Source organism: Diceros bicornis, chromosome 35 (genome assembly GCF_020826845.1).
Source record: "Diceros bicornis minor isolate mBicDic1 chromosome 35, mDicBic1.mat.cur, whole genome shotgun sequence".
Classification (NCBI taxonomy): domain Eukaryota; kingdom Metazoa; phylum Chordata; class Mammalia; order Perissodactyla; family Rhinocerotidae; genus Diceros; species Diceros bicornis.
In genome coordinates, this window is record NC_080774.1 from 16,288,858 (window position 1) to 16,312,523 (window position 23,666).

Genomic DNA, 23,666 nt, shown 5'->3' on the forward strand with positions numbered 1-23,666 from the left:
TTATCAGATGTGTAATTTACAGATATTTTCTCCTCTTTAGCAGGATGTCTGGGCCTTGCTTTTTTCTGCTTTGTAAACGTTGTTGGAGAGGTCTATGTGTTACAGAGTTCAGTGAAACAATTCCTTCTTTTTTTTGCTTGTAGTCTCTCTTCTTTGGCTCCCAACATGAACACTGGGCTGGCAACAGATTCAAAGGCATACACTGTGTCGGCTCAGGCTCTGCACTCAACTCCCGGGTTCAAGTCCCAGCTCGCCCCTTTGTCTAACTTCTCTGAGCCTAGGTTTTCCCATCTATACAATGGAAATGTTAATGCAGACCTCTCTACATTGTTTTCAAGATTAAATGAGATAGTTCTGGGACCTTTTACACTCATCTCTACTAAGCCTCACAACCAGCCTGTGCTGTGGATATTATTATCACCGTTTTCCAAATGAGGAAAACTGAGATTCAGAGCCATTCCTACAAGCCCTTATTATCCTTTGAGTTTGGCTACTACCATATTAAAGATCCATATATCTATTGTATAGCATTGTCTGTAATAAAATGGGACACAGAACAATTCACATACACATATGCAAATATGGGAGGTGGAGGGTGGATTCCATTTAAGTGAAAAATTGTCGGTGACTCTAGCTCATGACATAAAGGCTAAAGGACTGAAATTCCTTCATGAGCACTTGACCTCAAGCCAAAAATTCCTTCTTCTGGTCATCCAGACAGCAAACCCGTGTCTGCCATTCTAAGGCAGAATTCCACCCTTCAGAACTCTGAGACAGAAAGTTAGGTGACTCAGTTCACCCTCTCTTCTATTAGTACCAAAATAACCGGTCGCCTTGGTCAGAAAGTTAAGCTGGTCAATTGTTTCATTCCAGTGTTTGTTTGCTTGTTTTGTTTGTGTATTAGTCTGGTTTTCTGTTGATCCAACCTCATGTAAGGGAAGTAAGGGAATGCTAAGTGTCAGGCCCTGCGTTAGGCACTGGAAATAGAGTGGTGAGTAAAAAGGGACATAATGTCTGTCCCCATGGGGCTCACAGTCAGGTGGTGGAGACAAACACTCAAGTCAGTAAGCGACAGAGTAAAATAACGATGAGGCGCATCAAGAGACATGAACTAGACGAACCAGAGCTGAGTCAGAGCACAGGTCAGGGGACCTTACGGTGATGTGGCCTGAGAAGGCTGCGCTGAGGAAACTGACCTGTAAGCCGAGACCGGAAGAATGAGCAGGCACTGGCCACATGAGACAGAGAGGGAAGAGGCCTCCAAGCAGAGGAAATGACCTGATGAAGACCGGGGCAGGAAAGAGGGCAGTGGTGAGCAAGGAGGAAGGCTCCGAAAGAGGCTGGACAGGCACACTGGGACCAGACACCGCAGGGCTCAGACGGCCATGATTAAGAATGTGAGTCTCACGTGTTGATGGGCACTTAGGTTGCTTGCAAGTCTTGGCTATTGTGAATAATGCTGCAATGAACACAGGGGTGCATGCATCTTTCCAAATTAGTGTTTTCGTGTTCTTTGGATAAATACCCAGAGTGGAATAGGTGGGTCATGGTATTTCTGTTTTTAATTTTTTGAGAAATTTTAATACTGTTTTCCATAGAGGCTGCACCAGTACTGCACTACCAGCAGTGTATGAGAGTTCCTTTTTCTCTACATCCTCTCCAGCACTTGTTATGTCTTGTCTTTTTAATAATAGCAGTTCTGATGGGCGTGAGGTGATATCTCATTGTAGTTTTGATTTGCACTTCCTTAATAATTAGTAATGTTGAACATCTTTTCATATGCCTGTTGGCCATCTGTATATCTTCTTTGGAAAAATGTCTGTTCATATCCTCTGCCCATTTTTTGATCGGGTTGTTTGTTTTTTCGTTGTTGAGTTGTATGAGTTCTTTATATATTTTGGATATTAACCCCTTATCAATAAAGAAGATCTGGTACATATATAGAATGGAATACTACTTGGCCATAAAAAAGACAAAATATTGGGGCTGACCCTGTGGCATAGCGGTTAAGTGCACGCGCTCTGCTGCTGGCACCCCAGGGTTTGGATCCCAGGTGCGCACCGATGTACCACTTGTCAGGCCATGCTGTGGCGGCATCCCACATAAAGTGGAGGAAGATGGGCACGGGTGTTAGCCCAGGGCCAGTCTTCCTCAGCAAAAAGAGGAGGATTGGCATGGATGTTAGCTCAGGCTGATCTTCCTCACACACACACACAAAAAAAGACAAAATCTTGCCACTTGTGACAACATGGGCGGACCTTGAGGGAATTATGCTGAGCAAAATAAGTCAGATGGAGAAAGACAATTACTATATGACTTCACTCATATGTGGAAGATAAACAAACAAACACATAGAAAAGGAGAACAGATTTGTGGTTACCAGAGGGAAATGGGGTTGGGGGAGGGTGAAAGGAGCAAAGGGGCACGTGTGTATAGTGACAGAGGGCAACTAGACTCTTGGTGGTGGACATGACGCAGTCTATACAGAAGTTGAAATATAATGATGTACACCTGAAATTTATATAATGTTATAAACCAATGTGACCTCAATAAAAAAAAAAGAGAGAATGTGACTCCCTCTCCGAGGGCAACAGGGAGTCCAGGACAGGTTTCAAGCCAAGGCCACTTGAGGCTCCCATCCCATCCACCCACACAAGTGTCTTATGCTCTATTCTCATAGGGCATTATCAGATTTCAGGAGCTTTCCAGAAAAGCTACTTCCCACTGAGGTGTTACTGGCTGCTAAGGCTTCACTCTGTTACCTGTCCCAGGTAACAGAAATGACACCAGATACGATTAGAAGCAAAAGCAGTTGAACAAGTGTTAAGTGGAACACACCAAAGTATATTTACTAGCTCACGTGTTTTCATCTTCATCAGTCAGCATATGACATCATAATATAATAGCCAAAGCTCATTGATACTACTTCCAAAGCACTGTCCTAATACACTTTATGTGTATTAACTCATTTACTCCATAATATCCAGGAAGCCAAAATACAAAATAACTGACGATGTCTTCCATTGTTGTTATTTTCTGTTTGGGGGCTAATTTTGTTTGAGGGTGAATGTGGAAATTCTGAGCACATTTGGTGGCAGACAAGAACAAAGTAAATGAATGAATTTTTGGCAGGGAGATCAGTAGCATAGATTGGAGATCTATTTGCCCTATTTTTTTAATCAGTGCCCAAATTCTTATTAAGTTAGAATCAAGTCAGCTACCTAATGCTGGGTTATCAACAATGCGTTAACTCTAGGTTCTTCAGGACATAATGAAGTTGTCATCGTAAGGGCTTTGTTGATGAACTCACTATCTTTTGCTTAAGTCTGTAGCCCCCTTAGCAAGTTGCCTTTGAAAGCAGAAATGTTATTTGCTTCCCTCTTTCTGAGTCTCAGTTTTCTCATCTGTAAAATGGGGGCTAAATTTTTTTTACTCCCTTGAGGGTTATTGTGAGGATTTGATTATAGGATGCACACAAAGTGGTTAGTCCAAGGCCTGGCACAGAATAGGTACTTCATAAATATTAACTACAATTTTAACGTGATAATTTATTATTATAACTAAAATAACCCTGGCTCCGCCTCCAGCCTTGTCTCATCTCTCTCTCTCTCTCCTCCCTCATTCTCTTCTACGTTTCAGCCACACTGGGTTTTCTTGAGTACCTTTAACAAAAAAATTGTTTCCCACTTCTAGACCTTTGCACTTGCTGTTTCCTCTGCCTGGCATCCTCCTCTCCCTGTATTTTGCAGGTCTGGCCTCTTCTCAAGTCTCCAGGTCTCAGTCTACCTGCCCCCACCTCAGCGAGAGCTCCATCCCCCTGCCCCATATTTCTTGCCTTAATAATTTTCTGTGATCATCTTGTTTCTTTGCATGTTTACTTATTTATTTGTGGTCTTCACCAGAATGTAAGCTCTGTGAGGACAGGGAACAGTGCCTGGCACATAGTTGGTGCTCAGTAAATAGTTTTTGAATGAATAGATGAATGAATGAATGGGTATTCATCTAGGATAGTGGTTCTCAGCTCTTCTCAGAATGACCCGGGAAGCTTTCAAAAAATACTGATGCTGGCATCTCATCCCCAGAGATCCTGATTCCATTGGTCTGGGATGGGGCTTGGACATAGGAATTTTTTAAACCCCTTTGGGTAATTCTAAGGTGCATCCAGAGTTGGGGACCATCAACATAGGGGAATACAAAAAGTATAACTTTGGAGAGTTTCATCTCAGATCTGTACCTGGCGGCCACCCCGTAGGTGACGCTGTCTCATCCAGCATCATGGGGGAGGCAGCAAGAGTTCTGCTCTGAGACCAGAGAGAAAGGACAAAGGACTTTCCGTATTTTTCTGGCTCAAGACAGTGGAGCAGCTTTACCATTTGGACCCACCAGTGTTCAACTCCAGTTATCAAAATGTATGGGGTTTTTCTGGATTTTTCCTTCTTGGAAATGTGGATGCCAGGAGTTGCCTGTACCTTCTGACAGGTGGTCGGGAGTCTTGGCTGCACAGCCTCATGACACAGTCTTTCTGCTTCTTGCTGCAGCTTTCTTGAGGTTGAGCACAGAGACAGTCACCCTCATTTCTGGGTCCTGACCAACCTTCTTTCCATGAGTATTTGAGTATCATGCGTCCATCCGGGGAAAGGATGCATAAATAAGCTTGAAATAACTAGATGCAGTGACCATGATGTCGTTAGTATTTACTACGGGAGAAAGGAACTTGCCCACTTTTCTATCAAAGCGTGACCTTTGCTGGCTCGAGGCAGCTGACCAAGACCTGGACTCTCTTATTAGATTTTGTGATGACTGTTGCATTTTGCCAGCATAAGCCCAGGCTCAGAGAAAAGGCAAGAGGCACCGCTGGGGACTCCATTTCTTGTCCATTCTGAGAAAGGTTCATTTGCCTCACAGAGGAAAAGAAAAACTGGAAAGAAACTAAAGGTCCTTCTTTTTAACATACTTTGCATGGTGAACAGAGGCAGCAACTTGCTACCTAGCACCTTAAAATAAGGGAGGTTAGTTTATGAAATTAGGAGGTCTACAGCTCAGAAAGGAACTCCGAGCAATGTCCGAGAACCACAAATGTAAGTTAAAAGACCATGGACGTGGACATGGAGGAAGGATGGGACTTATAAGGGGTAACGTGAGAGAATTTCTTTGGTGTGATGGTCCCTGCAATCTACATGGGACAAAATTTCATAGAACTATACACATACAAAAAAAAAAAGAGTACACGTAAAAACTGGTGAAGTCTGAATAGTGTCTGTGCCTGAGCTAATAGTATCACATCCAATCAGTCTCCCGGTTTTGACCAAGTACTGTGGTTACGTAAGATATCATTAGGGGAAGCTCGGTAAAGGGTACATGGGAACTCTTGGTACTATCTTTGCAACTTCTTGTGAGCCTTAATCTATATAAAAATAGAAGTTATAATTTGGGGAAAAACAAGACAATGGACCAGGAGAAACCGGGAGAAAATTTTGCAACATACATAACAGATTAAGGTATATTATCTGTTGTGCTATTCAGTACAGTTGCCACTAGCCACATGTGACTACTGAGTACTTGAAATATGGCTAGTGCCATAGGTTTTAATGATAATATTTTGGACATGTTAGGTTAAATAAAATATATATTGTTACAGTTAATTTCTCCTATTTATTTTTACTTTTTTAATATGGCTACTAGAAAATTTAAAATTACATATGTGGCTCCTGTTATATTTCTATTGCATAGTGCTGATCTAGAATATATAAAAAGTTCCTGCAAATCAATAAGAAAAAGACAAACCAATAGAAAACTGGACAAAGGATATAAGTATAAAGTTCACCAAGAAGAAATACATTTGACCAATAAACATTCATCCATACAATAATTATTTATTAATCTCCTTCTATGTTTCAGTCACTGTATTACTTACCAGGGAGAGTTTTAGATATGCTGGTCTGAGAAAGCCTCTGTAAGGAGAAGACATTTGAGCAGAGGTCTGAAGGATGTAAAAATAGCTCAATATCACAGCTAATCAAAGAAATGTTATTGTGAGATTCTTTTTCACCTATCACAATGGCAAAAAATAGATGGATAATATACAGTGTTGGCAAAGATGTGGGGGAAAGGGGACTTAAATACTATTAGTGGGAGTGTAAATTTGTGTAGCTTATTTGCAGGGCAATTTGACTCTATCTCTCCAGGTACATCTACCCTTTGACTCAGCAATTGCGTTCCTAGGAATCCATTCTATGGATAGGCTCACACGTGTGCAAAAATATATGAATAAGGATGTCCGCTATAGCATATTATGTAATTGTAACAAACTTTAAATAACTGAAATGTCTATTGGTGAGGTGGGACCATTTAAGTGACTACTACGACACCATTAAAAAGAATGAGACAACTTTGCTCACAACTTTGCTGTAAGTTTGAAGCTATTTGAAAACAAAAAGTTCCCAAAAAAATGCAACATGACAAATTAAGCTTTCCCCAAGAATGCAAGGCTAATGTGACATTAGGAAGTCTATCCATATAACTCATTATTTTAAATCGTGACTGGAGAAACAAAACAGGAATGAAAGACCTAGAAGCACTAGCTTGGAAACTTGCCCACCCTGGATTAGTGGAAAAACGGAGTTGCAGAACAGCAAGTTTAGTATAATACTACTCATATTTTTGGAAGAAAAAGAAAACAATAACAAAAAACTCTGAGAGTGTGTGTGTGTGCATGTATATACAAACACACACACACACATGCACACTTTACCAAACTAGCTATGTGACTTTGGGCAAATTGCTTTAACTTCTCTGTGCCTCTATTTTCCCATCAGTAAAATGGAAATAATAAAGCATCTACCTCACAGGGTCGATATGAAAACTAATGAGATAATTCTTGAAAAATATTTAACACAGTGCCTGGCACGTAATAAATACTCCATAAATGTTATCTGTCATCATTATTATTTTGTCAAAGAAAGACTCCGAGACCAAAATATTTAGAAAAGAAAAGAAAAAATTTTACTTGAGAAGAAATGCAAGGGAGTCCAACTTCAAAATGACCAGCTAGCCAAATAAAAAGCACAACACAAGTATTTAAAGGAAACACATGCAAAATTGCCAAGGTTACCAAGTTTTACATTAGTCTGTTCATGATTAAAAAAAAAAAAAAAGCAGTAAAGCAGTATCTTTCTCAAGAGATGACAATATCCAATATCCATAAAGGAAGTGACCTATGTTTAGGCACCAACATCACAAAAGGCATGGATGGAGTTGTCTTTGTCAAGATTTATGGTAAATACTCAAGGTTTTAATATTGGAAGGCTGCGGGCTAGACAGACTGACCCCGTTATTCTCGGTTTATCTCAAAGTGCAAATTGCTGTTTCTTTATCTTGTCTGTGAAACATGATGTGCTTGGTCATAATGCAAGCAGGAGAAGGTGTCAGTTTTCTTTTCATATTATTCTGGAGGGAAAAAAATCTAGAAGCAAACGCACTAAACTGCTAATAATGGTTATCTCTGGGAAATAGGATTTGGAAAATAGCTTACTATTGACTATGTATGTTTCTGTAGCATTTGAATGCTTTACATGTTCACAAATCACATTTTTAATTTGTAAAAGAACTAATAAGATCATATAAATTTTAAATATCTAAGCCATCCCTTGTTTCTTTCTAGTTCTTCCACAGCACATGGGATATTTGCTTTCTAAGCTCTTCAGAAAAAGATTTATAAACCATGCATTTTCTCTAAAACCCATTTCCACCACTTAAGTCTGGAGCATCTGCCAGGAGACCTTTAGTGTGTAATTCCAATTGGGAGAGGAAAAGAATTGCAGCCAAAAAATTAGGGATGGGGGAATTAATTCCTTCCCATTTCATTGTCAGATCTCTGAACCCTGAGACCACCCCCCTCAACCAGGGAAGCTCTTCAGAGTGAAATCTGAGAGTTCTAAAGTCTCCCACCCTCATCTTTCCTCCCTATCCTTATATTTACTCATCAGATTTACCCATGGGCAGCCCCTTCTCCAAGAACCAGCAGAGGAAATGGATTCATAAGAGGATTCATGGGGAGAGGAGAGTCCGCACTTGATACTGACGGAGGCTTTTCATCTGTTTTTTCAAGCTAATCATGGCCCCATTCCTGGGCTGGCTCCTATGAGCCCCAGAGAGATGGTGGTTTGCAGAGAGGAGGCTCACATACAAGACGCCAGACTGGCAGCAGGTGATGAAGGTTGGGCAGGATTTGGCCATGGCTTGCACCCAAATCCCCCTCAGCCAGGTCACCAGCAAAGCTCTGCTAACCTGTAGCAAACAACTCAAGTGGCCCAGGGAGCCCCATCCCACCTGTGCTCATGGGCAATGCCCGGATGTAGATGTGCCCTTCAATATGGCACAAGCTTACTGTTCTTCCCACTTTTGTAGTCACTGCTGCTGAGAGCATGAAACTGGTTTTTCATCCAAACAGCCAGGAGTTGACAATGTTTGGAGAGAGAGGAGGTCTCATTATTTTTCCTCTGGTTACAGCAACACAAGTGCATTGCCATGACTAATCTCAGAACTGGTTTTTCCAAAGTAGCACAATAGAATAATGATCAGTTTAGGAGCATCTGAAACTACATAATTTTAAACTGGATTATGAGCTCAGAATTTGGGGTTCTAAGATTCTATGTAGTGGCTTTGATTGTGAAACTTCTAAAACAAAGTTTTTCAAACTTGGGTCCCCAAAGATTCTGCTCCAGCAAGGGGTAAAGCCTGATCACCTGTAATTCTGATAAGTAGCCCAGATGACTCTGTTGCATCCCAAAGATCTCAGCTTTAGAGGAAGAACAATTCAGATAGGAGCAATTCACAACAAAAGCTAACATTTATTGAGCATATACTACGTGCTGGGCCAAGACTAACCACTTTGCATGTATTAACTCATTGGCTCCTCCAGTGTGAAGGAGGTTCTCTTACTATTGCCTCCAATTTACAGATAAGGACACTGAGGCCTAGAAAGCTTGATAACTTGCTCTAATTTTCACAGCTAACACATGGAATTTGAACTCAAATCTCTCTGAGTTTAGAGCCCATGCTCTGTTACACACTCCTTTGGAATAAATCTTAAGGTGGTAAGAATCTTGACCATGCGGGACATTAAGGATAGCTGCCTAGACCAAAGGTTTTCAATCATGAGAAGCTTTTAAAAAAATATATTGTGGCACCAATCTAAGTGTCCATCAGTGGATGAATGGATAAACAAATTGTGGTATATTGATGCGATGGAATATTATTCAGCCTTTAAAAGGAAGGAAATTCTGACACACGCTGCAACATGGATGAACCTTGAAGACATTATGCTAAGTGAACTAAGACAGACACAAAAGGACAAATATTGTATGATTCTACTTATATGAGGTAGCTAGAGTAGTCAGATCCATAGAGACAGAAAGTAGGATGGTGGTTGCCAGGGACTGGAGGGAGGGAAGAATGGGGAGCTAGTGTTTAATAGGTACAGAGTTTTAGTTCGAGATGATGGATGATGGAGACGGTTGCACAACAATGTGAATGTACTTAATGCCACTGAATTGTACACTCGAAAAGAGTGAAAACGGTAAATGATATGTTATGTATATTTTACCATAATTTTTTTAAAAGCTAGTGTCTGGTCCCCACACCAGTCAAATCAGAATCTTTCCAGGATAGGGTCAAACTATCTGTATTAAAATATATCTATTTTAGCCATGTGTTTGTAATGGGCACCCGTGGTTGAGAACTCCAGAATTCAGGGCTCAGAACTGTGGAACTCACCCTGCTGGCAGCCCCTGACGTCATCGCTGTTTTCTGCTTTCCCATTCATACAAAAGGCGTGAAAGCAAGCCCTCTTCATTGCCATGTCTCTCGGCCTGTTGCTGACTAAAGTGGCCGAGATCCAAGAATTAATGGAAAGTTCCGGAAGCAGAAAGCTCTGTGGTATACCCGGTGTTTCTCTGGTTTGTAATTGTCTGCGTATGCCTAATTCCCCTTAATAGTCCAGGAAGAGGAGCAATTATTACTGAAGTGCTGTGATTTCAGGATCAAGAATAGAGGTTCCCACTGAAATCTACAATTCACCACACTGATTGAGTCCCTCTGTCCATAATTTATGAGTACATATTTCCAGGCTTCTTTGGGCTGCAGCACAACTTTTAGGGGATTCTTGGCAGTGGGAATTATGGTAAAGAGAGAAAAGAACAGCATCTGGCCTTCAGCTCAGCAGCAGGCATTCTCTGGGCGCCTCCACTCTGCCTGGAACCAGGCTAGGTTCTAGGAGGACTCCAAGATGCCCTCAGTGAACTCACATTAGGTAGGGAAGTGGACATATTCATTCACCCGTTCAGCCAATACATATTTCTTGAGCTCCTACAATGTACCAGACACTACTCAAACTACTAGCAACAGGGGCGATATTTAAAATATTTAACAAGTTTGGGAGAGGTACAGAATCAGAAAGGATGCTCTGCTGGGCCCAGTGGTGACCCTTGAGTTGCTGGATCAAAGGGAAGTCTGGGGGAATGCAGAGGAGAGGCCGGGAGGCCTGGGGCATTGGGGAGGGTAGCTGCTATTTACCAGCCAGTCCAAAAGTATTTCAATATTTTAACAGCTGGGAAAGCCATATGTAGGTACCAGTTGAATGACAGCTTGGCTTGGGCATAGAGGTGAACAGTTCAGCCAAGGTCCCTGACCTCATGGATTAACCTTCTAGGAGAACTTTTTCTGTAATGGACCAAATAGTAAATATTTTAGGTCTTGTAGGCTGTATGGTCTCTGTCCCAGCTACTCAACTCTGTCCTTGTAGCGTAAAAGCAGCCACAGATAATAGTAAACAAATGAGTGTGGCTCTGTTCCAAACAAACTTTATTTACAAAAACAGCAGGGCCATGGATGTGGCCCATGGGCCGTAGTTTGCAAACCCCTGTTCTAGTGGATGAGACAGCCATACCCATTCATCCTTTCCTTCTACATATATTTATCAAGCATCTTCTACGTGACAAATATTGCACTGGGTACCGGTATACTGTGCTGAACAAGACAGATAATGGTTCTGCCCACATAGCACTTACACTCTAATAGGAGAGGCCAAATCAATCACTTTAATGTGCTACGGTAAATACTAAGATGAAAGTAATCAGGAAATACATAGGGGGAAATTAACTCAGCCTAGAAATTCAGGGAAGGCTTCCTGGAGGAAGTGATAACCATGTTGCCTGCTCAGATCAGCCTAAGAAGCACATGTCTTTCCTTGTGGGTTGTCTGCCATCACCAGCTCTTCCCTTGTGTTCTCCAGTCTCTGAACAGCTACAACGATGGAGACATCGAAGGATCCAAGCGGCTTGGGAGGAATGCCAAGTGGGTGGCCATTGCCTCCATCGTTATTGGCCTTCTCATCATCGGTATTTCTTGTGCCGTTCACTTCACAAGGAAGTAAGTAGGCTTTTTGAATCTGCCCTGATGTAAAATGCCTTGTCTGGAATGTCCATTCGAGTCTTTAGTATAGTTTAGGTTAGGCTCTGGTAACAATCTCAGACAAAAGTGTTTTCATTTTTTCCTCACTGTTGTTACATGGGCCATGTTGGTTCATGAAGAGTCTCTCCTCCACACAGTCATTCAGGGTCCCAGGCTGTCTGAAGCTCCACCATCTTGTACTCTATCTAGAACAGGAGTCAACAAACTTTTCCTATAAAGGGCCGAATAGTAAATATTTTAGGCCTTGCAGTCCATATGGTCTCTATCACCATCTCGGTTGCAACTACATAACTCTGCCATTTTAGCACAAAAGCAGCCATATACAATATGTAAATGAATGAGTGTGGCTGTGTTCAATAAAACTTTATTTACAAAAACAGGTAGTTGGCCCATGGGCCATAGTTTTCCAAACTCTGATCTAGAACATGAGGCCTCCTCAGACTAAGGCAGGAGAGAGGAAGACCAGAGAGTCCCACACAGGTTTTCACTGCCTCAGCCTGCAGTGACAAATGTCACTTAGGCTCATAATTTGTTAGCTAAAACCAGTCCCATAGTTCCACCTAACTGGAAGAGAGTAGAAAATGTGAGAGAGTAGACGGGATATTTAGGATTATTACTTGCTCTGCCTTACCATCTGATCTGCTAAACTATTTCCTATATGATTTTGCAGCCAACTAGCCAAACAGTTCTTAGTTTAAGGACAGAAGGGTCACCACACATTTCTGGTATTGCCAACGAGCTCTCATCTCATGTAGAGATGGAGGATGTTGATGTTTCTCTCTGATTTGGACAAATTTATTCTGATTTCTCCAACCGGCTGAGATGGGCTCCATCTGCTAGAATCAACGACTCTTTCCATCAGAGGTTTGACAGAGGGCAAGGTGGTGTGATAGACAACCAAGACCCAGTAGTGAGAAGCCCACATCCATCTCTGTCTCACTGTGCAGCTCCTGGCAAGGCAGATAAGAACTTCGAGAAATCCTTTAGCTCTTCTGCCAAAGCAGCACAGTTACTCCTACACCATTTCCCTCGAGCTGAGAAGGTCAGCCTCTTTGGCCTGGTTTCAGGAAGGGCTCACCAGGTGGGTGAGGAAGGAAGGGGACACTCTTTAGCCTGCCAGATCAGCCAACTCAACCTTGGCAACCAAGAGGGTAGAGGATGTCATGGTAGGTCAACTTCCTATCAGACAGGCCAGATCCAGGGGCAATCAGGAGCAGTTGGATGGAGACGATGTCAGAACAGGCAGAGTCACAAAGGAAAAAATAGGTGGCTTTGGCCACAGAGAGGAGAAAAAGACACTAAAACATCAAAGGAACCCCAAGGGTTCTTGCCTGCAAGATGGCAAATTGATGATGTTGGCCTCTGAAGGAGAAGATGGTTGGAGAGTAGATGTGAACACACTCGACTTTATTCTTTAGGAAAGCATAAAGGTGGGGGGGTGGCATGAGGCTGTGGAGTGTGGGGTTAATGGTGGAGGTTTGACACCAGCTTCCTGGGCTCAGGTTCCCCCTCTCCCACTTACTTACTGTGAGACCTTCAGCCAACTGCTTAACCTCCCTCAGCCTCAGTTTCTTCCTCTGTAAAAGAGGATTATAGCAGTACCCGTTTAATAAAGCTGTTGTGAAGGTTAATTAGATGACCCACAGGATGTGTATAGCTCGGTGTCTGTTCCTTAGTTGGTGCACAAAAAATGCAAATCATTTATTAATCTTAGTATTACTATTGTTATCAGCATGACTGGGAAAGGACCTCAGAATTTGAGATGCCACAAAATAGAGTTCAAGGCTTTGTACTAAAACTCAAAGGATGGTGTTCCAGGAGACAAGGCCAAGTCTTGGCCTATCTCCCGGGGACTTGTGAAAATACATAGTGCCCATATCAGTGTTCGAGCTAAGTGGGTTATAATAACAGTAGCTAATCATGACATAGAACTTAGCATATGCCAGGTACTGTCTAAGTTCATACGGGGATTATCCTCAGTGAATCCTCACAGCAACCCCACAAAGTAGGTACTATTATCCCATTTCTCAGATGAGGCTTAGGGAAGTGAAGTGACTCACCTGACATCTCACAGCTAGTTAGTGGTAAAGGCAAGGTTTAAACCTGGGATAATCCGGTTCTGGAAACTGTGTTCTCAACCACAACGCCACACTGCCTCTAAGCCAACATATCTTTTCTGGAACACGCAATAACAAAGGCATGTAGATGGCACTCACCTTGTGGCTAGCTCCAGAACTGATTTATATGGTGGTGGTATGGTGAGATTTCAACCTACAAAAAAAACGTGATGAGCCAGAGCCAAGGGTAACAAAATCAAAGACTGCAGGAGTGAGGCAGGGAACATACATAAATGAAGCAGCCTGGTTGTAGGACAATAGGGAGCGGTGAGGACTGTGGTGAGTTAGAGAGCACAGTTTAAAGAGAGCAGCTGCTACTCTGCTCCAGCTAATTGTTACCACCTCGAATGCAGACCCCGTGGGGCCCATTTTTCAAAAGACATTGGAAAGCTGGGTTTTTATGTAAAAAGCTTCTGATTCTTAGATATTGACAATCAATTCACATTGTTTAAACACATAATGAGGGCCAAACAAAACAATACAGAAAGCATACAAAACCCACATCTGCGGCCTGGACATTATCTACTTGCAGTCTCCGGGGGACAAGTTGGCTTTCAAAGACCAGTTTGCCCATTAGACACCATCCAAGAGGTTTTACAAGGGACCCAGAAGTCTTCATATATGGCGACTTTCTCCATTCTTAATATAAATGTTTCTGTCTGGAGATGAAGCATTGATGTGCATATGCTTGTGATTGAGGTTTTGTTGGTACATAGTGATAAAAGATACGAGATGGGGTCGTCTGTCCATCGCTTCTTCGTAAGAGACAGTGTTTCACGGTGGTTAGAGCCTAGCCTTCACCACCAGTTTCACCAAGATTCCAATCCTAGCTCTATCACCCAAACCACCCTGGCAACTTATTAAACTCTCTGTGCCTCAATTTCTCTATCTACAACTAAACTCTCTGTGCCTCAATTTCTCTATCTATAACGTGAGGATAGAATTATATCCCTCATCTGTAAAATCAGTTTCCTTTTAGATACCCTTCCCTCCATGTTATCAAAGAAAACAAAAATGTTTTCCAGAGTTAGAATCCCATGGAGAAACTCAAATTTAAAAGCTTTGGGTGGGTGTGGGTGTGGGTGTGTGTGTGTGTGTAAGAAAGTGCAAGAAACTAGCCCTTGGAGAATGAAATCAATTCTGTTTCCTGTTAAGACCAATAACAAGGTCAATTTCTCAATAATCCTTTGAAATAAAATTTCTCAGCCCAGTTTACTGGAGGAATTGACTGGCAATGTGGGATGACTAAGGCAGAGGTTCTCAAACTTTGGGCTGCATAAGAGTTACCTGGGGAGGTTTAAAAGAAGTTGACTTGAGGGCCCACCTCACAGGATTCCAACTCGCTGTCAGAAGTGAGGCCCAAGGATCTGCATTTTCCAGCTCCCAGCTCCCGCCCTGGGATTCAGATGCAGGTGGTCAGCAGAACACTCTTTGCCAAACTTCCTCACTCCCAAATCCAAAAGGAAGAACACACTATCAGTAGCCCGCCGTTAATAGAGTGGTCAGTTTTCATTTACATCAGCAAACGCATCATCCCAGTGTGTTACACCTAACTCACTGCCAAGGAGGGGAGTCAAGTTACCACCTAGGAGATGTACCCACAGGAGGCTCTTTTGTAACAATCTGGAAGGCAGCAAGGCCTTCCGCAGAGGGGCCTGGGAAAATCAGACTTGAAAAGGGACCGAGCCTGGAGATGAGAAAAAAAAATCTTGAAAATGTGAGTTTTCTGAATTTCATTGAAAAAAACTGTATGAAGTAAACTAATGCCTTTAAAAATTGTGAAGTCTTGTCTTTTAAAAAATTATTCTTTGTCCTCATCGAGAAAACTATAACCAGTCTCTTCTCTCCCAAATGATCGAGATCCCAGATAGTTTACTTTCTTGGAATAGATTTAGGTCATGACAGTCTTTACGCAAACACGTGAAAATGTCTCATTCATCCTAATTTTATGGGATATCTATGTAAGCCATGTGGTGGTTGGAGCAAAGATAGAGTTTTGTGGCATCAAATCCATAAGAGCTGGGAATCACTGAACTAAAATATTTAACAGCTTGGGTTAGAATGCTGCACTGACAGAAGAGAAGTGTTCTGGTCCGTACGGAATCAGAAACTTGCAGTCTCGCAAAGTCAGAAAATTCCCTGCCCTCGGGTTATTAAGGAAAGTGGAGAAATAAACCACCCAGAGGTGAAACATTTAATATCACAGCAATCTATTTATCAATCCTAATCATTCAAGTCCCCAGCCTAAATCAACTTGTCCGCAGGCGTTTACTTTCTGCTGGTGCCTTGGTGATTCAATCAAGTCTAGGTTATTCTAGCTGTGTTTCAGAGCCACCTGTGACAGATTTAGTTGAGATGCTTGTAAAAATGCAGATTCCTGGGCCCCCTCAAGATACCCTGAATGGCCCTGGAATATGCATTAACACAAGTACCCCCAAGGACCCCCAAAAAATAATTCTGAGTATTCTAAAGTTGTAGAACCACTGTTTTGGGGCTTTGCATTTAGTGGAGAACATTCCTACCTATGTGGACATATGTCACAAAACAGGACATTTTTACATGCCTAAGACACCTGGAATGGGCTTCAGGGAATGCTGCTTCCCCCACTCCCTAGAAAGTTTACACACCCCCAAATTCCCTCTTCCTTCTTTCCTCCTGGTCAGGCTCACGGTCACGTATCTTTTGCTTGGTGGAATTCAGTGGAACTTCCTTAGCAGCAAAACCAGTTGACCGTGACATAGCTTGGGTATGAGGGAGACAAGGGTTGTCTACCACAAACATGACAAATGACCTTCAGTGGGGCTTCTTCTTACTCGGCGGTGAAGTTATAATGTCAGGGCATAAGATGAGCTTTGAATATAATCAAAATTAATCTTGGAAGCATCTACAGGAAGGCGCCCTATTAGAGACTCACCTACCGTATCTTGATCAGCCCAATATAGCCAATGTTCCCTCCAGTGTTGGAAGAGATGACATTCCTTGAGTTGAGCATCAGCTGAAGCAGTTGGCTGTTTAGGGCTCATGTCCTATGTTCAAACGCTGGAACCATGCTCCAAGCTCACACAGAAGGATTAAGAGTCATATACCCATCCGTGCTCATAAGCATTGAGCGAGGTGTCGGCCAGATTCTCCAGCTCCGTTTAAACAGTTGCTTTTTTGTTTTTGAGGAGCATGAATAGTTGATTTGCTGTAAGTCAGATACACATACAATGCAACTCCACTGAACATACATCTCTGGGTGTCTAAACAGCCAGGAACACCCCACCATGTATTAAAAGTGCTTGTTTGTCATTCTTAGAAATAAGAGCCTTCATGTTCCAAGGTTTCTATTAAGGAAGAACTTGACTTCTAACAAGGTTAAGGGTCCCATGACTGTCTCCCATTAGCAAGTTCAGACTTAGCAGATATCAACCCATTCCACACTGGTAAAGCTTCTGTCTTATAAACAGACTGGAATGAATCCTTTCCTGGCCTCAAAGTATCCTCCCACTGCATTAGGATTGGAAGAAAGCATTTATATCAAGGTGAGCAAAAAGCAAGAAGTTGGCCTTCTTGCAAAAACGTAAAAGCAGATCTGCCTTCTGCCCTATGTTACTGGCTGGAGTAAGGCTTCCTGGAGATTGTTTTGCACAGGTGTGTCTTCAGAGAATTTTTGTGATTCCATGATGAACAATGGGGAACATTACCTATTTCCAGAAGGGCCTTTCTTTGTTGGTTCAGATAAGTTGAGGTAAAGACAATTCACACTTAAGTCATCATCAGCAATGGAAAGATTTTCGCTTTGAAAGGATATAAACTTGTGGACATTGACAAAGAAATCAGAATAAACACGAAAAAGATGTTCCATCTCACCAGTAACCAGGGCAACACAAATTAAAGCAACAATGAAATACTGTAGATTTTTTTGTCTATCAGATCGAAACAGTTAAAAAGATGGATAATATCCAAGTTGGCCAGAGTGTGAAGAATTGGATGCAACACTGTTGGTGGAAGAGTAAATTGGGACAGCCTGGGAGGCCAATTTGGATGTATCTAGTAAACTTTAAAATCCAAGTGTCCTCCCACCCAGCAAATCTGCTTCTCAGGATCCACTCTAGATACAGGTGCACAAAAAGGCACGTAAACAGTAGTTCTCCACCCTAGCTATACATTAGAATCACCTGGGGAGTTTTAAAAACTACCAGTGTGCAGGGCCCACCCTGGACCAATTAAGTTAGAATCTCCATCCAAAGGGCCGGGCATTGGTAGGTTTAAGGGCCCTCTAAATGATTCTAACATGCAACCAGGGGTAAGAACCAAGGATGTGCAGTAATGTTCACTGCAGCTCTGTTTGAGATAAGGGAAACCTCAAAACAACCTAAATGCCCATCCGTGGGAAGATGGTTAAATATACTGTGATTTATTCATAGGATGTAATGCTACTCTGCAGTTTAAAGATGGCAATATCCCCCTTACTACGGCTTTATAAGGCCCCACATGATCTGGTTGCTGCTTCTCCATTCTCATCTCCCAGCCATCTCCCCCACACTCCTCCACTTCAGTGACACTGAATTCCTCTCTCTTTTTTGAACAACACAAGTATGTTCCTGCCACTGGACCTTTGCACTTGCTGGTCCCACCATCTAGAAGTTTCTTCCCCCTGATAGCCATATGGCTTGTTCCCATCTCTCTTTGAGATGCTGGCTTATCTGTTACCTTAGCAGAGAGGTTACCCTTGACCATCTTCTCTAAAATAGCATCACAGCCCCACCCTGCTTCCCTCTGCGGCCTTATCCAACTTTACTTTTCCCCCTAGTACTTACCACTTCCTGAGAAATTTTACATTTAATATAAAAGTATATACAATATATAATTATTATATAAATTATATATTTATAGATTAAAATATAATCATATAATATATTAACATATAAAATCACATATATATATTTTGTACGGTCTGTTTCTTCCTACTGGAATGAAAACTCCAGGAACATCTTCATTTCTATCATTTTCCATAATAATAGAGCATAACATTTAAGGGTGCTTACTTGGAAGCTAGACTGTTCGGGTTTAAATCCAGGTTCTACCTCTAAGTAGCTGTGTGCCCTGGGGTACATCTTTTAACCAATCTGTGCCTCAGTTCTCTGTCTGTAAAATGGGGATGAAACAGTACCTACCTCATAGGGCTGTGAAGATTAAATTGTGTAAACACCATGCCTGGCACAGGGCACTCGCTATATGACTGTTGGGTATTGTTATTCTCACCAGTACCTAGAGCACTGCCTGGCATGTAAATATTTATTAAGTAAATAAATAAATAAGTATATATATATATATATATATATATATATATATATATATATCATGATCCCATCTATGTAAACACATACACACACACACTAGAATTTCTAAGTGCATATTTATGGATTTAAATGTAGAGAAAAATGCCTGGAGGTTGCACACTAAATGCTAACAGCGCTACTAACCCTGGAGGAGAATGAGATTCAGAAATGCTCACGAGGCATTTTGCTACATCTGTATCATTTGGTTTTTTGCATGTGCCACATGTAATATAAAATATGTTTCCAAATAAAATATGTCTCTCAAAAGGAAGCCAGTTCTTAGACTCAAAAGCGTGCAGATCTGCTCGTGCATGTTAGCACTTGTTTAATCAGAGTACTCGCCATGGAAGAAGGAAGCCCTCGGGCAGGAATGCTCAGGCCCACTGTCTTTCTCTTTCTCACTCTGTTTGTATCACACAGGGGCTGAGCAGCCAGCAGTCGGCCACGAGCATGGAGGATGGACCTCATCCACACACGCCCCAAAGGAGTCTCTAAGGAATCGATCCTTGACTTCAGACTGTGAGATCTTTTCCTCCAGAACTCTCCAGAGGCAGGTCCCTGGCAAAAGAACTAAAAAAAAGTCCAAAATTTAGGAAAACCAAGCAGCACAGCCAGATCAGCCAGAGTCATTGATTTTTTTTAAAAAAGAAAAAACTCAAGTCTCATTGTTCCAGTTTAGCAAAAGCCGCTGTGTCCATTCCTCTTCTCCAGAGATCAGCCTCAGGAAATCTCACTTTCAATGGGGAGCTGGAGGGGTTCCAGATTTGGGAGCAGAGAGAGGTTCTAGGAAGAACAATGGATGCTGGTATTTGCAACGTCCAGCACAGACATTTGCAGCATGTTTCAAGTTGTCTAATAGAGTTGAATTTGTGCATTTTTTCCTTCTATTTTCACACAGCTGCCCTTCAATCTTCAATAGCTCCTCCTCCATCAGCCACTGCACCCCCAGAGTTCACCCATCTCGTCATCAAAGACACAAATGAGGGGCTTTCTGGCCATTTGTCTGAGTCTCACTTTTCCTAATGGCCCCCCTCCCTTGCTTGCATCCACCATTGGTCAACTTGACCTCAACCTCACTTTTCACTTCAACAGACTCTGAGAACGTACTTAATGGTCAACTCTAGGTACCCAAGCAACTTCTCCAACCCAGCTTTGGGAATACACTGGCTGTGTTTATGGAATGTGCTTTTTCAAACTCTCTCTTTTTTTTTTAGCAAGTCTCAGGCAAGATCTTTGATTTTCCTGGATGCCACCTGGAAATGCCACCCACTGTATTTCTTTTCTGTCACATGTAAACCCTTTAGGTATGAATGCACTGGTTTAATGACACCATTATTCTGCCTGCCAGAACACGCTAACCCCATGTTTCACAGAATGCAAGGCGTACCACTGGTGGTACACAAGATAATTTTTAACTCCTTTATAGCCACAACACTAAGTAACACCGAATCACAACAAATGTTTCCCCTTTTCTATTCTTTTTCAATCCTGATCACAGCAAAGAGAAAGTCTCTGCTTAGTACACACAGGTCCTTAACATCTTTCTGATGCTTTGGCTCTTTTCCCTTTTTAACAAAGAAAGAGCAGGCCTCAGGTTCAAAGTCTAGATAGAAGTAAATAGTCTAAATAGAAGTAAATAACGTGGTTTTGTTTTCATTGTGTTTATTTTATTAATTATCTTCCATTTATGGCTTTCCACTTAGGGAAGTGATATATCATTTCTGTTCAAATAAATTTACTCAAGAAATGTTAAATGGACTCAGAGAAAACTATCAAGTGATGAACACGACAGGTGATATGTATATATGGCAAAAAAAAAAACTTCAAGAACTAATATTAGAAACAGTGATAATGGACTTGCCTAAGCAAGAGGAAAGGCAGCTTATTCTAAATGAATGAATGGAGGCTGCTAATCAGAACACCTGAGTTCCAATGCCTTTTTCTGCCACTAACTAGCTATGCAAGCTGATTTTAGGCAAGTTTCTTTACCTCTCTGTGCCTCAAATGTCTTCTTCTGGAAAATGGAGACAAGAACACCTGCAGAGTTACCTCAGAGAGTTATGAGAATTAGTGGCCACAATAGACATGAATGCCCCTGGAGGGAAATTCTAAGTGCTGTGCAAATTGTTCTTAGATCATTATGAATCTCAGGTGTTTGTCAAAATCCTGGACCCTGGCAAAACGTAACCATTGATGGACAACAGATTCCACCTGTCATTCCACCCCGATGTCCATCACGAGCCAGGGCTCGTCCCAGGAGGACATTGAATCAGGGACATGAATTCTCAGCACACGGAGCTCCGAGCACCATTTCAGTACTGTATGTCGGATCCTGATTTCTGTTTCCGACATCTTGTTTCTTGTTTGTTTGTGTTTGAGTCCCCGATCTTTTACCCAAATCAAATGAAAAGTGTTGCTGAGAGGCAGAATAAAAATGGTTTGAAGTAAGCCTGTTTACCATGGTGTGTAAATTGTGTTTTCTTGGGGTTCCCAACCTTCTAGAGACTCCCATGACCAAAATGGGCTCATGGGTACCAGCCTCAGCCTGTGGGAAAGACCATAGAGAGGCCGGGGATGCGGCTAGAGAGGCATCATCTGAACTAACTTAGGGCCTGAAATGCCTTCTAGGAGGCACTGAAAATGTTGGTCCCACTACAGTCACTAAGTGAGTTCCCTGGAATCCAGAGGGGGTCTGATTTTTGTTGGGTCCCCAGAGCCCAGCAGAGAGCTTTAATATTGACAAAGTGGGATGATGGTCTTCTCCAGGGCCTCCCAAAAGGCTGAGATTGCCTCTGCTCCACTCCAAAAACACAGTTAGAAAAAGGATTGACCAAGTACATCCACGAGGGCTCTTTCAGCAGCCAGTGACAAAAGCTAGCTGGAGCAAAAAGTAAAGTTTACTTGGCTCACATAACTGAAAATTCCAGAGATGGCTTCAGGCATGGCTGGATCTTGGTGCTCAGGATTATTAGGAACCTCTCCCTCTCCACCGCTCAGATTCAACTTGTTTTGGTTTATAGTGGCAAGATGGCTGCCAACAGCTTCAGGCTTCTTCCTACCAGTTTAGTAATGCCTGTGGAAATTAAGTGTCTCGTCCCTAACAGCTGCAGGAAAAAAAGGCTCAGTATGAAACAATGCACAAACCAACCCATCAGAAAGGATACCAGCCATTAACAAACAGGTGTAGCCACCCTTTCAATGCAAGGGGGTGTGGCACCCTCTTTGGCCACGCCTGGGTGACTTTTCAGCCAGTGGAACTGAGGGTGAGGTCAGTTCCACCCAAACTTTATGGACTGAGGGGGTGGGACGGGTGGTTTCCCAAAGGAGACCAAAGTGCTCTTATCAGAAGGAGAGACATGCTGAGCAGAAAAAACAACCACTGTCTGCATTAAGCATGCTGCTTCTTACTATGCCGGCCACGAGCAGGCCAAAAGTAATCTGCCAGCTTTTCAAAAAATTTCCCCATTCTGTTGCCGCTCTCATTCATTTCCTCATTCGACCGCTATCTGCAGAGCACCTGTTCGACCGCAGAAACTGGGCTAGGCTTTGGAGATTCTGATATGATAAGGAGAGATCCCCGGGAAGGATTCACAGGCTAGGAGGGGAACAGGAACATACACAATCAGAAGGAACCGTGACAGTGCTAAGACAAAGGCATGAACAGTATTATCAGTCACTTTGCAGGAGGGAGCACTGGCTGTATCCGAGCGGGGAGCCTCGGAGAGCGAATGTCCCTGCCCTACCGCTCCATGCATTGCTAAGGCTGATACGGCTACGGCTCTTGAAGTTGCCCTGTCTTTGCCCACAAGTTATGGGCAGAAGCAGATGCAGACATAAAATCGCTGGTCTCAGCTCCTGGATCAGCAAATTGTCTTTGGCCTCCACCAGGACAGCTGCATTCAGCAAAACAGCATTATGCATGTATCTTGATACGTAACCCTAGATCCGGGCTTCTAAATATAAGAGACAGTTTTGGGCCACCAATTGCATAAAAAAAAAAATTCTAAGACAGCGTCCACATTCATTAGTTACTACCAATCATTAAAAAATCCTCATGGATGTTGAATATTTAAGCCTGGGGAGTTACCCAATAAAAACAGTCTCTGGACCAAGACACTTTGAATTCTGGTTTTGACAAATACAAAGAAAGGCATAAAGACTACCCAAGCATCACCATCATTCCTGAAGAAGCCACAGAAAGAAGGAATTCCCTTTCCAACAGAGATTGGTTTATCTATTTATTTATTGCAATAGAGATTTATTTATCAGCGGTCAGGAGAGGGAAGTACAAAGTCGCCTTTGTACATTTTTTGTGTCAGGCATCTGAGTTTCATCTCGGGTATTTGTTCCAAATCTCGGCTAAGCAGCCAGATGAAACATGCAATGGTCCAGTCACAGCTTCCATCCCTCTCCCAGTTTGGGTGTAGACTTGCCCAGTTCACATTCATACGCTGGGTCATTGAGCTGCCCTGTCGTCTAGTTCTCCCAAGCTGTCTGCTCCTGGCACCGCCAGTAAGCGTTGATTCCACTGAGTGACATGGAATGCCATGTATGGGGACTAGTTGTGCTTCGGAGAGAGTATGTTGAAAGGCCAAATCCTGCCTCTGTAGAGGTGACAAATGGCCTGAGGACCAGGACGAAAGAGGAGCTAACACAGCTCCCAATGCCTAAGTAGGTAAGGTAAATAAATATTTCTGGAGTCCTTACCAAATCTCATCTAAACAATTACATACCGTAGCCTTCTTATAGGTCTCCC

General features: G+C 42.4%; 1 protein-coding gene across 2 annotated transcripts in view; it reads left to right on the plus strand.

The window, feature by feature from the left end:
- The window catches only part of TMEM233 (transmembrane protein 233), a 38,220-nt gene extending 16,862 nt beyond the window's left edge, over window positions 1-21,358 (plus strand). Inside the window, exons 2-4 of one of the 2 annotated variants that reach the window (XR_009216845.1) lie at window positions 11,291-11,427; window positions 17,036-17,110; window positions 19,331-21,358. Coding sequence is in view for 1 of the 2 variants with exons in the window: in XM_058531531.1 (XP_058387514.1) it covers window positions 11,291-11,427; window positions 19,331-19,337 (144 nt within the window). In the remaining variant the exon portion in view is untranslated. The remainder of the gene's footprint in view (window positions 1-11,290; window positions 11,428-17,035; window positions 17,111-19,330) is intronic. The other variant, XM_058531531.1, reaches the window with a different exon arrangement.
- Window positions 21,359-23,666: the final 2,308 nt, after the last annotated feature.